General features: G+C 45.6%; 1 protein-coding gene across 2 annotated transcripts in view; it reads left to right on the top strand.

Annotated features, from left to right (window-relative positions):
* Positions 1–12023, top strand: part of LRRC27 (leucine rich repeat containing 27) — an 88606-nt gene that overhangs the window by 19872 nt on the left and 56711 nt on the right. For both annotated transcript variants that reach the window (XM_075935233.1, XM_075935234.1), the window contains exon 5: positions 9058–9210. In XM_075935233.1, coding sequence (XP_075791348.1) covers positions 9058–9210 — 153 coding nt within the window. The remainder of the gene's footprint in view (positions 1–9057; positions 9211–12023) is intronic.

Below are 12023 nucleotides of genomic sequence, written 5' to 3'. Positions count from 1 at the left end.
CCAATCAAAGTGAACAGATTGGGACTGATTAAAAGGCCTGATGCTGACCTGAGGATGGGCAATACCCAGAAGGAAGGGCAGGCAGTGAGGAAGAGATCAGTCAGGTAGGGAACTGGAAGCCTCCTAGCTGAAGACTTACTCTGCCTATAAGAAAAAAAAATCATGTAAAGATTGTAAATAGTTTGGCACTGGTCGTGGGACAAACTTAGGTGAATAAAGACATGGGTGTTGCACAACCCTGAGATTTTTCTGAGTCTGAATTGAGAGGACAACTGGTGCCCACGAAGAATGTCTGAGTGTGCACCCTATTACACCCCATCTCAGAAAAGATATATTGGAATTGAAAAAAAAAGGTTCAGAAAAGGGCAACAAAAATGACTGGGGGTATGAAACAGCTTCTATATATGGAGAGAGTAATAAGATTGGGACTTTTTAGCTTGGAACAGAGACAAGTAAGGATATGATAGCAATCGAAAATTATGACTGATGTGTAGAAAGTAAGTGTCATTTACTGCTTCTCATAATACAAGAACTAGGGATCACCAAATTAAATGAATAAGCAGCAGGTTTAAAGCTCGCCAGAGGAAGTTGTTCACAAAACACACAGTCAATCTGTGGAAGTCCTTGACAGAGGATGTTGTGAAGGCCAAGGCTATAACAGGATTCAAAAAAGACCTAGATAAATTCATGGAAAATAGTTCCAAATGGCTGTTAGCCTGGATTGGCAGGCATGGTGTCCCTAGCCTCTATTTGCCAGAAGTTAAGAATGGGCAACGGGATGGATCACTTGAGGATTACCTGTTCTGTTCATTCTCTCTAAAGCACCTGGCATTGGTCACTGTTGGAAACAGGATACTGGGCTAAATAAACCATTGTTCTGACCCAGGATGACCATTTTTATGTTATTGTGAATTTCATGACCTGTTTTTTCTTTTGATATATTTTTGTGAGTGTTATACTTCCATTTGCACATTGTATTGTAAAGTGAGGTTCCATTTCCATAAAAAATGAACCTTGATATACTAAGGCTTTGGTCTCAAAAGGAAAACAGAGTTGCATCCATAGTATAATGGTGGTGGTCCTTTTTCCTATCGGGGCCACTGACCCCCAGAAAAAAATCAATTGGAGCCACATACAGGCCCACAAGAGAGGGCATGGAGGCTTTCATAAAAAACCAGGGGTTCAGGTTTCAGGAAAGGGCTACAGAGCTATCTCAGCACACAATAAATAAAATAGCTATTACAATTTCCAGAGTAATAAAACAATAAGTTAGGCTTTTTAACTATGGGAAGCTCAAGATAAGGAAGAATGGAAATGCATATCAGGAGAATAAAAAACAAAAACAATAATACATAAAATATGATTGATTCTGGTAATGTTGCAAAACAAGATCTATCTCTGCCTTTGGCAGCAGGTCAGGGATGAGCAATAATTTTTGATGGCGGGGAGGCCACTCCAAGAATTTGGAAAGTGGTCAAGGGCTGCACTCTTCCATGGTACCAATGGAGGAGGTGCAGAGTCTGGGATGGAGATTGGGTGCAGAAGGGAGCATGCAGAGTGAAAGTGGGATCAGGGAGGGTGTTTGGGGAAGGAGGCAGTTGTGACCTGGGACAGGGGGTTGGGGTACAAGGATCTGGAAGGGTTCCAAGGGTTTCAGTTGTGACCTCAGACAGGAGGGGGTTGTGACCTTGGACAGGAACTGGGGTGCAGAGTTGGGGGCTACGTCTAGACTGCAGGCTTCTTGCACAAGAATCTTTTTGCAGAAGAGATCTTCTGCAAAATCTTCTTGTGCAAGAGTGTGTCCACACTACAAAAGCATTTTGAAAAAGCGATGCGTTTTTCCGCAAGAGAGTGTCCAGACTGCATGGAAGCTCTCTCACAAAAAAGGCCACCCAGAACCACTTCAGGCAGGGCTTAAGGTCACCAGTTGCTTCTGAGGGTTGATGCCAGAGGCTTGCAGAGACATGCGCTTAAAGGGACCCCCTTGGACAGTTGTTTCGCTTCTGCAGTTGCTGCGTGCTTACTACCTCTTGGAGGCACAGCAAAGCTCTAGCAGTGCCTGCTGTTATTGCCCTGTACTTTTTTGGATGCCACAGCTTTTTCTCTTGTGCCATGGAGCGGGAGCTGCCCCTGGGCATGCCATAGCCCCACATGGCCATGCTGCTGTTTGTGCAGCAGTTGATGCACACTGCCAGGCTGCTCCCTGATCACATGACATGCTGCCATGCTGCTACCCTGCTGCATGCTGCCATGCAGCTGCACACTGCCATGCACGCTGCCATGCTGCTGCTGCCCTGACCACAATCTGGAATCCCTCTCCCTGGGTGTGGCTGCTACACTCTGGCAATTGCAGCCCACTGTGGAGAGGAGGTTCTGGAGGCTGGACACCAGTTCCAACTGATTAGACTGGCTGGTCATGGAGTGGTGGGACAACCAGCAGTGACTCCAAAACTTCCACATGCAGAAGGCCACCTTTTTGGACCTAGGTGCCTGGCTCACCCCTACCCTCCAGAGACGTGACACCACCTGCGGCCCACCATCCCCCTGGAGATGCGGGTTGCCATTGCTCTTTGGAAACTGGCCGCCCCAGATAGTTACCAGTCAGTGGCCAACCAGTTTGGCGTGGGGAGTCCACCATCAGGGCTCTCCTCATGCAGGTAAGGAGCTCTCAAGCTGCAGTCCCTGCATTGGAGAGGGGGAGAATTGTGGCTGTGTGGGGTGGAGTGGGGGTGGGGGGAAGCCCTGTCTCCGGGGGGTTGTGCTGTCCAGCTTTCACACAGCCCTGCTGTTGGGAGCGGGGGGAAGCAGTCTCATAGGGGGTGGCTCCTTAGGTGTTGGGGAGGCAGAGGTGGGGAACAGGGCGGGCACCTTCCAAGGGATCAGGCACCCCCCCCCCTCTCATTCTGTGTGTTTTCTGTGTTCCTTTGTGTCCTTCTGCAGGTGGTGAGGGCCATCAACTCCATTCTGTTGCGGAGGGTCATCTGCCTGGGAGACCTGGACGCAACCGTGGCCAGATTTGCTGCCATGGGGTTCCCCAGCTGTGGGGGAGCCATAGATAGGACCCACATCCTGATCCAAGCCCCAGAACATCGAGCAGCCCACTTCATAAATTGCAAGGGCTAGTTTTCAATGGTGTTGCAGGCCCTGGTTGACCACCCTGAACATTTCACGGACATTTTTGTGGGATGGTTGGGCAGAGCACATGATAACCTCATCTTTAGAAACTCCTGTATCACAAGCTGGAGGTGGGCACCTTTTTCCCGCACTGGGACTTTGCAGTTGGGGATGTGTTGGTGCCACTGTGCATCGTGGGGGATGCAGCATACCCCCTCATGCCGTAGCTCATGAAGCTGTAACCAGACACCTGGACCCCAGCAGGGAACAATTTAATACCCGCCCTATCTGGGCCAGGATCCAGGTCGAGTGCGCCTTCGGCCGCCTCGAGGCACGCTTTCAGTGCCTTCTGACTCGCCTCGATGTGGGGGAGCACAACATCCCTAAGGTGGTTGCAGCATGTTGTGTCCTCCACAGCATTGTGGAGTGGAAGGGGGAGGCCTGCCTCCCAGACTGGGGGGCAGATGCCAGCCACAAGGGCTGTGCATTTGAGCAGCCCCATACAGCTGCCATCCAGCAGGCCCATCACAGGCCGGGGTGCACCTCCGGAAGGCCCTGCGAGAGAGGTTCTCTCATGCACGCCAGTAACTCGCCCCAGGGCCTCTCCACTAGGGGCCTGTGGTTTGCGACCCTATCTCTTCCCCACCAGAACTCCTCCCTTCGCCCTTTCCCTGACCTCCCAATAAACACACCTGCTTGGTTTTTTTTTAATGTAGTCTGTACTGATTATTCAGAAAAGGTGAGTAAGGGAGGGGGCTCCTAACTGGGAGGCTCTTGACTGCAAGAGGCCTGGGGGGAAGCTCCAAGTGCCACCTCGGGTGTGGGAGCCTCATCAGGGTTGTGGTTGGGTGGGTGCAGGGAGCACAGGGAGGTCGACAAGACAGCGGGCAGGAGGGGAGCCAGGACTGGCAGGGGGGCAGGAGGAGGGGGCATGGGTATCACCTGGGGAGGGAGCAGGGGTGGCAGGCAGATGGGGAATGGGCATAGCAGCGGGGACAGGAGCGAGGGAGTCAGGAGTAGCGGCATGAGGCAGGTGTGCCATCATGCTAGCCATGATATTGCACATGCGGCCACCTCTGGAGGAACTGGCCCCAGGCACGTTCCCACCACTCGAGCGGCAACTGGCTAATGGGATTGTGCCTGGGGCAGGGGCAGTGCACAAAGCCTTTTCCCACCTTCCCCCTGGGCTTGCAGCTATTAGAAGAGAAACAGGGACTCATAGCCGCTTTTCTAAGCAGTGGGCAGGGGGCAAGGAGAACAAAGAGCCTGCCCGAGGCTCCCTACTCCATTCATGGGCCAGATCTGGTGGCTTGGTGGGTTGTATGCAGCCCACAGGCCATATTTTCTGCAGTAGGCCATTTGTGAAATTGAGTCCTGAACTTCTCTAGCAGTTGCTGTAGTCGTTGGGAGTCCCCTAAAATTCAGTGTGATATTTCAGGAGCAACCCTTCTAAAAGGGTTACATGTATTAACACTTTCCATTTGTCCTGTTTATTCTCTACAGTTCTTGCATTAGTGTAAAGACATCTACAGTGTTGAGCAAAGTCACCCACTGATTTCCCTCTTGCTTTTATGACCCTATGGTAATTAGTATTTAAAGCATTTGCTTATTAAATTCCACCTCCACAGAAAACACACCTGCCAAAATAATTTTTCTTCCCTAGTATTTGGATCAAGTCACTTCTCTTTTCAAATCCCTTCACTAATTACTCATCATTTTTCTTATTAATTTCACTCCTGAACCTCGCCTTCTGGGCCATGCATAACTTCACCCTACACTTGTATATTTAAATCTTGGTTAATCAGTTAACTGGCTAAATGTTAAGTTAACTTAATGTTTAACTGGTTAACTGAATAGTGGGATCTCATGACTCCAGCCCCCCAGCCCATAGGGCTCCTGCTCCCAGCCCCACACTGGGATTGGGACTGCTGCTTGCTCCCAGCTCCTAGCCCCTGCACTGTGACGAGGCACTGGCTCTGCCATCTCCCAGCCCCAGCAACCAGCCATGTGGGACTGGAGCCAGCCGTCCACCCATGGCAGGCTGTCGGTGGGGAACTGCTCCCTAGGGAACCTATTAATCATTACCCAGGTGATGCTTACTGGGGAACCAGTTAACCAGTTACCTGTTCACATCTCTAATATTTCATCTCTTTTCCTACTACTTCCCCTAATAGCATCTTTGCAGTTTCCAATCCTGATATTTTAATTACTATTCACTTAGATCCCATTGTTGTTAATCTTTCACAATTTGGGTGGCATTTTATTTTGCAACTAGTGCTATTGAGTTTGGTGGACCTGCTCTCAAAGTGAAATACTTCCCAAAACCAAAAAGAGTGACCGAATTGCTTACTTAGGCTACATCTAGACTACAGTCTTCTTTTGGAAGAAGCTTCGGAAGAGAACTTCTGAAAAAACTTCTTTCGAAAGAGAGCGCCCACACTGCAAAAGTGCATCAAAGAAGCCATTTCCTTTTTTGAAAGTGAGTGTGCAGACTGAACGGATGCCTTCTTGCATGTAAGCTGCAATTGCTATGGATGGAATGGCCACCAGAGCACCTGTGCTTTTTCCTCTTTCCTCTTTTTTCGAAAGAACTCCCTTTTGCCTGTCCACACACACCTTTTTCTGAAAGAGCTCTTTCTCAAAAAGGCTTCCTTGCAGAATGAGGATTACCAAATGCCAGAACAACCCCTCTGCAATAGCATTCTTTTGATTTTCTTGTGGAAGAATGCTATTGCAGTGTGGACGTTCCTCAAGTTTTGTCGGCAAAATGGCCGTTTTTCTGACAAAACTCTGTAATGTAGACATACTCTCAGGTTTGAAGAGCTTGGAAGAAGAAAACTTTCTTGGAACAACCTCCATCTGTCAGCTGATTACTCTCTCTTTCTCTTCATTCAAATTTTACCTCAGAACATTACTGCTTTCAGGAGATGTATCAATGCTAATCACATATTGTTTCCTTACATAGTCTATAAATAGAGTAACCAGTGAGATAGTCAATTTACAACCAACTTCTGCCTTTCATGCAATTCAGGGAAATCTACTACAATGTATGTTTTTCCACCTTCTCTTGTGTTCACTGTTCTATCTTCATGTTATTGTCTTATTTCTGACATAGTTTTAAATTGTAAGGTACTTAGGGCAGTCTCTCTCACTCTTTATTTTTGTGTGTCATGCGCTCCTGTGACATATCTGTAATAAATAATAAAGGTAAGAAGTTGTCTCCTCATTATTGTAACTGGAAGACTTACCCAGTGTTTCCTGGGTCCTTCAGGGCAGGGGACTGTTGGTGTGAGGGATACAGAGTCAGGGCATGGCCTTGGTTATACGGGGAGGGGAGGGGGGCAGGAGTCTGGGGGGAAGGAGTCTGTGTGTGAGAGAGTGAGGCTTGGAGGTTGAGAAGGGGCTGTGGATGCAGATCCCATCCGATGGGACTTTTTCTCCTCCTCGCATCTTCGGCCGGCGGGGCCTTTTCTCCTCCTGCCAGCCTCCCTCGACCAGTATAGGCCTTTTCTCTCCCCCCAATCCCTCTGGCTACCAGAAGCCTTTTGTCAGTCCTCCTCCCCAGATGCCAGGGACCTTTTCTCTCCCCTACCTCTGGCGCTGTGGCCAAGGATTGGCAGAGAAAAGCTAGGGGCAGAGATCTACTTACCCAGTCTGGTGGCAGGCAAGATGACATAGCTTCATCCCCGCTGACCACTCTGTTGCTGATGAGGCTGCCCCCAGGGGCCACTCTTTAGTATAGCTCTCCCCTGCAGGCTCGGGTCTTTCCTCTCTGTGACTTTCCCTTTCCATGTTATGGAAAAGAGTCCTATTTCTCTATTCCTGGTACTTCCCTTTTTCTTGGCACAACCAAACCCTGGCCTTGCTTTAAGTTAGGATAAAAGGAAGGTGCAAACCAAATTTGGTAATCCTAGCGCTTATTATTTAGGAGGAGTTCTTGAACAAACAGATTCAGAGATGGATAGACACACAGACGGATGCACATTCTAAAATATGTAGACAGAAGATGATATATAAGACTTGGTGGAAGTAGGTTCAATTATCTTGATTGCAGTGAGGTTACATCACATAATGTGGTCTGAATGTGGTTCATTTTGTTTATAACTTTAAGAGGAGACCTTGATAGTTGACAGAGGACAGTCATACCCCCCTTCCCCCCCCCCCCCCCCCAGTGACTTTTAGTTCAAAATAAATATGATATCTTGGTCCTTTGTCTATGGACTCAATGGGTCCAAAATAACTGTGGAACCAAGACAAGTCTATTCCACAGGGGAGGGGCAGAATATTGGAAGCCCACAAAGAGCATCAATATTTCCTGTGCTTCAAATCCACTGGCTGTAGAAGGGTTCCCCTTAACTAATTCATCACTAAGTGTTAGAGAGGGTCCCCTTTACTAATTCATCACTACTTTTTTACATGGGCTTGTGCCTTCAGTAGAGTAGGAACATAAGCACTGTATAGTCTACTCCACCGAGTTCTGGAAGAAAAGATTCTTCAACATACCGTATAGTCATGGAGCATCCCAGTTCTGAGTCCAAATCTCATTTTTATCCTGTTATTTTCATGCTGGCTTTATATTTTTATGCTTATTTTTCCTGTGTGTGAGCCTTTGTCAATATTGCTGTAATTGGCATTTGTAGGGGACTGATGTCAGTGTAATTGTTAATCATGTTGCAAAGTTTGTTTTGCAACATTCCTTTCAACTTTTAATTACTAATCATTCAGAATCAGATGGTTGTGCTATAAATAATATAGTTGTCATTCCTGAAAGTAAGATTTGACTGAAAACATTTTAAAATACAAATATACTACTTAATGGAGTAAAGCATAAAGTAATGAGTAAAGCATAAAGTAAGCTCACACTGAATATTAAGTACTGTGCCTTTACAAATCAAGACAAAATAAATTGATGTTCAGTCAAGCTGTGAATGAAGTGTTTAAAGTGCCATTTTCTCAAGACAGTGTGAAAAATCTGTTCTCAGCGACTTGAATAAGGATCTCATTTTTCACATTGTGCTTCCAAATATTTTAACTATTAACCTAACATCAATCATGCCATGCCAAAATATTTGCCATCTTTTAGAAATTGAGTAGACTTTTGTTTAAAAAAAATCTAAATCATAGGTTTTAACTCTGAGGTTTGTTTTTAATCTATAAAAATATAAATACTACTATTATTAATTACCTGTTTTAGAACACAATTTCATTCTGTATAGAGAATTTTTTATTTTGATCACTTATTTTACTTTTATTAATTCAGACCTTGTGATGGAGTGGGGTAGATGTAGATCAAAGATCCCTGGACCCGAATTGCTTATTTGGCAGCTGTCCCCAGCTCTCCCACAGAATTGAGGATGCTGTCAAGAAAGGTGGTGCACTGCTAATTGTAGCTCTGACACAGTGGTTCTTTCTAGGGCTGGCTGTCATGTTGTGCCTGCACAGTACAAGACTGAGGCATGCCAACAGGATGCATACATTTACTGCATCTTCTCAGGAAATAAAGCAGTAGCTAACATTTATCTCCTGTCTGTGGGGCTGGAGACTTCTCTCTCCTTTTGTAAAAATAGTGCCAAGCATTTTAGGAGTGGTAGTCTTGTAAATGGAAAGCAGTGGAGAGACAAAGATTGGGAGAGAGGGAATGCAGAGCAAAGGACCAAAACCAAAAATTTAATGGATAAAATTAGATGAATAGGGGACAACAAATTAAAAAAATGTGGTAGAGTTCTGTTCATAACCCAAAGTGTATTAATTTATTGCACCAAAATTAGAATAATGAAGCATCAATATTTTAAACAGCAGAATACAAATGGGGAAGGGATGTCAAAGGGAGGGAGCAACAAAAAACCATTATGATGGCAAATAAATTTCTGCTCCTTAGTCACATTTGAGTCCTGAATCTGAAGATATATTTTTCTTCTAAAATGTTTACAACTAATTTTGCAGGTAACTTGACTTCATTGACAGCATTGAATCTAAGACATTGTCCTCTGGAGTTTCCACCTCAAGATGTTGTACAAAGGGGACTGCATTCCATTATGTGCTTTCTCCGAAATGTTGGTAGTGGAAAACTTGTCGATTTAGAGCCAGCTACTCAAGGTATGTAGAGCAATGATTTATGAATAGTTATTAAAATTATAATTGAACAAAATGTGAACAAAATGATGTTTTAAAAACATATTTTAGGGTACTGAAGTTGCAAAAAAGGTGATTGATTTTTATGTGGTAAGAGAGAAAGGCTGGAGCAATGGGAGTGGAAGATGTCTTCAAAAAAGGCAGTTTTGATACTAGAGGAGACATGAGAACATGGAAGCCTGGACATGTTTGTAAAGCAATAAGAAAAATGACTAACATATACAAGGATTTTTAGCAAGGGGGACACAAAGAAAAAGCCAGATTATGATGATATTTAGAAATAACAACAGGCCTTAGTGAGAAACTGTCAGGAAGGAGATTATGCCAAGGTTGAGACACTCAGGCTATGACTACATTGCGGGTTTTTTGTGGAAGAGGATATGCAAATGGATACTCATTTGCATATTGTGCATGCTCATTTGCATATTGTCTTCCAATCCTTTTTGTGGAAAAGGTTTTGCCGTTAAAAAGCCCCATGTAGACAGAGCCGTTTGTTGGAACAAACCCCTTTTGCGCAAGATCCCTTATTCCACAAAAAGTGAAGTTTACAGGATCTGTGCAAAAGGGTTTTTTCCGACAAATGGCCCCGTCTACCCAGGGCTTTTTATTGGCAAAACCTCTTCTGCAAAAGAATCGGAAGCAGATATGCAAATGAGAATGCAAGATATGCAAATGAGCACACTATTTGCATATCCTCTTCCGCAAAAAAACCTGCAGTGTAGACATAGGCTCAAACTTAGGAAGGATAGTGGAGCTTCCAAGAAACAGAGGAAAGGGAATATAGCAATTGTCATAACAAATCCAACAAGTGGTTTACTGTCCTCTCTCTGGGTATGTCTACACTACCCTCCTAGTTCGAACTAGGAGGGTAATGTAGGCATACCGCACTTGCAAATGAAGCCCGGGATTTGAATTTCCCGGGCTTCATTTGCATAAGCGGGGAGCCGCCATTTTTGAAACCCTGCTCGTTCGAACCCTGTGCAGCGCGGCTACACGTGGCACGAACTAGGTAGTTCGAACTAGGCTTCCTAGTTCGAACTACCGTTACTCCTCATTCCACGAGGAGTAACGGTAGTTCGAACTAGGAAACCTAGTTCGAACTACCTAGTTCATGCCACGTGTAGCCGCGCGGCACAGGGTTCGAACGAGCGGGGTTTTAAAAATGGCGGAGCCCCGCTTATGCAAATGATGCCCGGGAAATTCAAATCCCGGGCTTCATTTGCAAGTGCGGTATGCCTACATTACCCCGCTAGTTCGAACTAGCGGGGTAGTGTAGACATACCCTTTGATAGTGAGTAAGTGCTGCAGAGAATGGTCTAAAAAGTCCCATAGAAAACAGACATGAAATAACTTTTTCATAGAAGAAATTTCTTTAACCCCAGGCAGCTAGTGATTAGCATATGTCCTAAAGCAAAAGGGATTATATTGTTTATAAATATGTATCCTATTATGTAACCAGATATTCCTATCAGAAGAAGCAATAAAAAGCTGAATTTTAGAAATGTTGGGTTCGGAATGGTGATAGACTTTTTCTTTATTAAAAGAGATGTTTCAGATACATTAAGAGATGCAATACAGGTTGAATCTCCCTGGTCCGGCACTCTTGGAACCTTACTGTCAGTGCACCAGGGGCTCTACTTTTCCTCCTTTGTTGCCCCACTGCCGCCCAGGGCTCAGCTCTCTCTCGGGGGGAGGCCTCCATTTTCCACCCTATGGCTTTGCTGCCACCTGGGGGTCTGCTTTTGTCCCATGGCTGCTGCCATGGGAGGGGGGGCTCTGTGCTCACCCCTCCCCAGCAGCTCCCACTGTCTCCTGGAGCTCTGCACTCTGCCCAGTAGCTCTGCTCCTGCCAGGGGCTTTTCCCAGCAGCTTCACTGCCACCTAGAGCTCTGCATCCACCTGGCAGCTCCATTGCTGCCAGGGGCTCTTTCCAGTGACCCCACTGCTGGCTGAAGGTCTGTACTCCACTCAGTGACTCTACTACCACTAAGGTTTCTCCCTCGCAGCCCTGCTGCCAGCAAGGACTCTATGGTGTGCCCAGTAGCTCCACTGCCGCACAGGCCTCTGCTCTCTTGACCCTCTAGTCTGGCAACGCTCTTCGCCCCATGCAGTCACCCTGATAATACTGGACCAGGAGTGTTGCCAGACTAGGGAAGGCCAGATTATGAAATTTCAACTTGTAATGGATATAAGGTGAGGGATGAAGGATAAAGAGATCGATCTGGGAATCATTCACATAGTTGAAACTATGGGCAGCCTGAATAAGGAGACAAAGAGAAGGAAATCTGAAAGGCACCGCGGAGAGCAGAAAATGTGAAGAATTGCTAAAAGAGATGCTGCTATGTGTGTTTTAATGACCACAAATGTTCAGATCTCAGGTAGAGGACTGTATCTCTAGCAGCACTGTGCTCCGTATCAGTTTGTTGTGGAGCTGGTTCAGCACTGACCAGGAAAGAAAGTAGAATTCATTACTTAATTGCCAGAGCCACCTTCTGTATCAATACCGCTGAGTAACCGTGCTGAGAATGGTCAAAAAAAGAATTCTCTTGGAGATGGGATTACAGAACAATAGCTAATCTAAGCATATTCAAGAATGTACACAATGTCTGTATAAAGAATCCTATGCTGATAAAAAGTAAATGATTTTTTTAAAATTGTAGATCTATTTGATGGAAACTTTTCTGAAGATTATTTCATTAAATTAAAGGTCAAATTAAACCAGTGTTCTTTCAAATAAAGGAACCATATTATTTTATATTGGGATGGGAAACCTCCAG

Source organism: Pelodiscus sinensis, chromosome 8, assembly GCF_049634645.1.
Source record: "Pelodiscus sinensis isolate JC-2024 chromosome 8, ASM4963464v1, whole genome shotgun sequence".
In the NCBI taxonomy this organism is placed as follows: domain Eukaryota; kingdom Metazoa; phylum Chordata; order Testudines; family Trionychidae; genus Pelodiscus; species Pelodiscus sinensis.
This window is presented reverse-complemented; position numbering and strand designations above follow the sequence as displayed.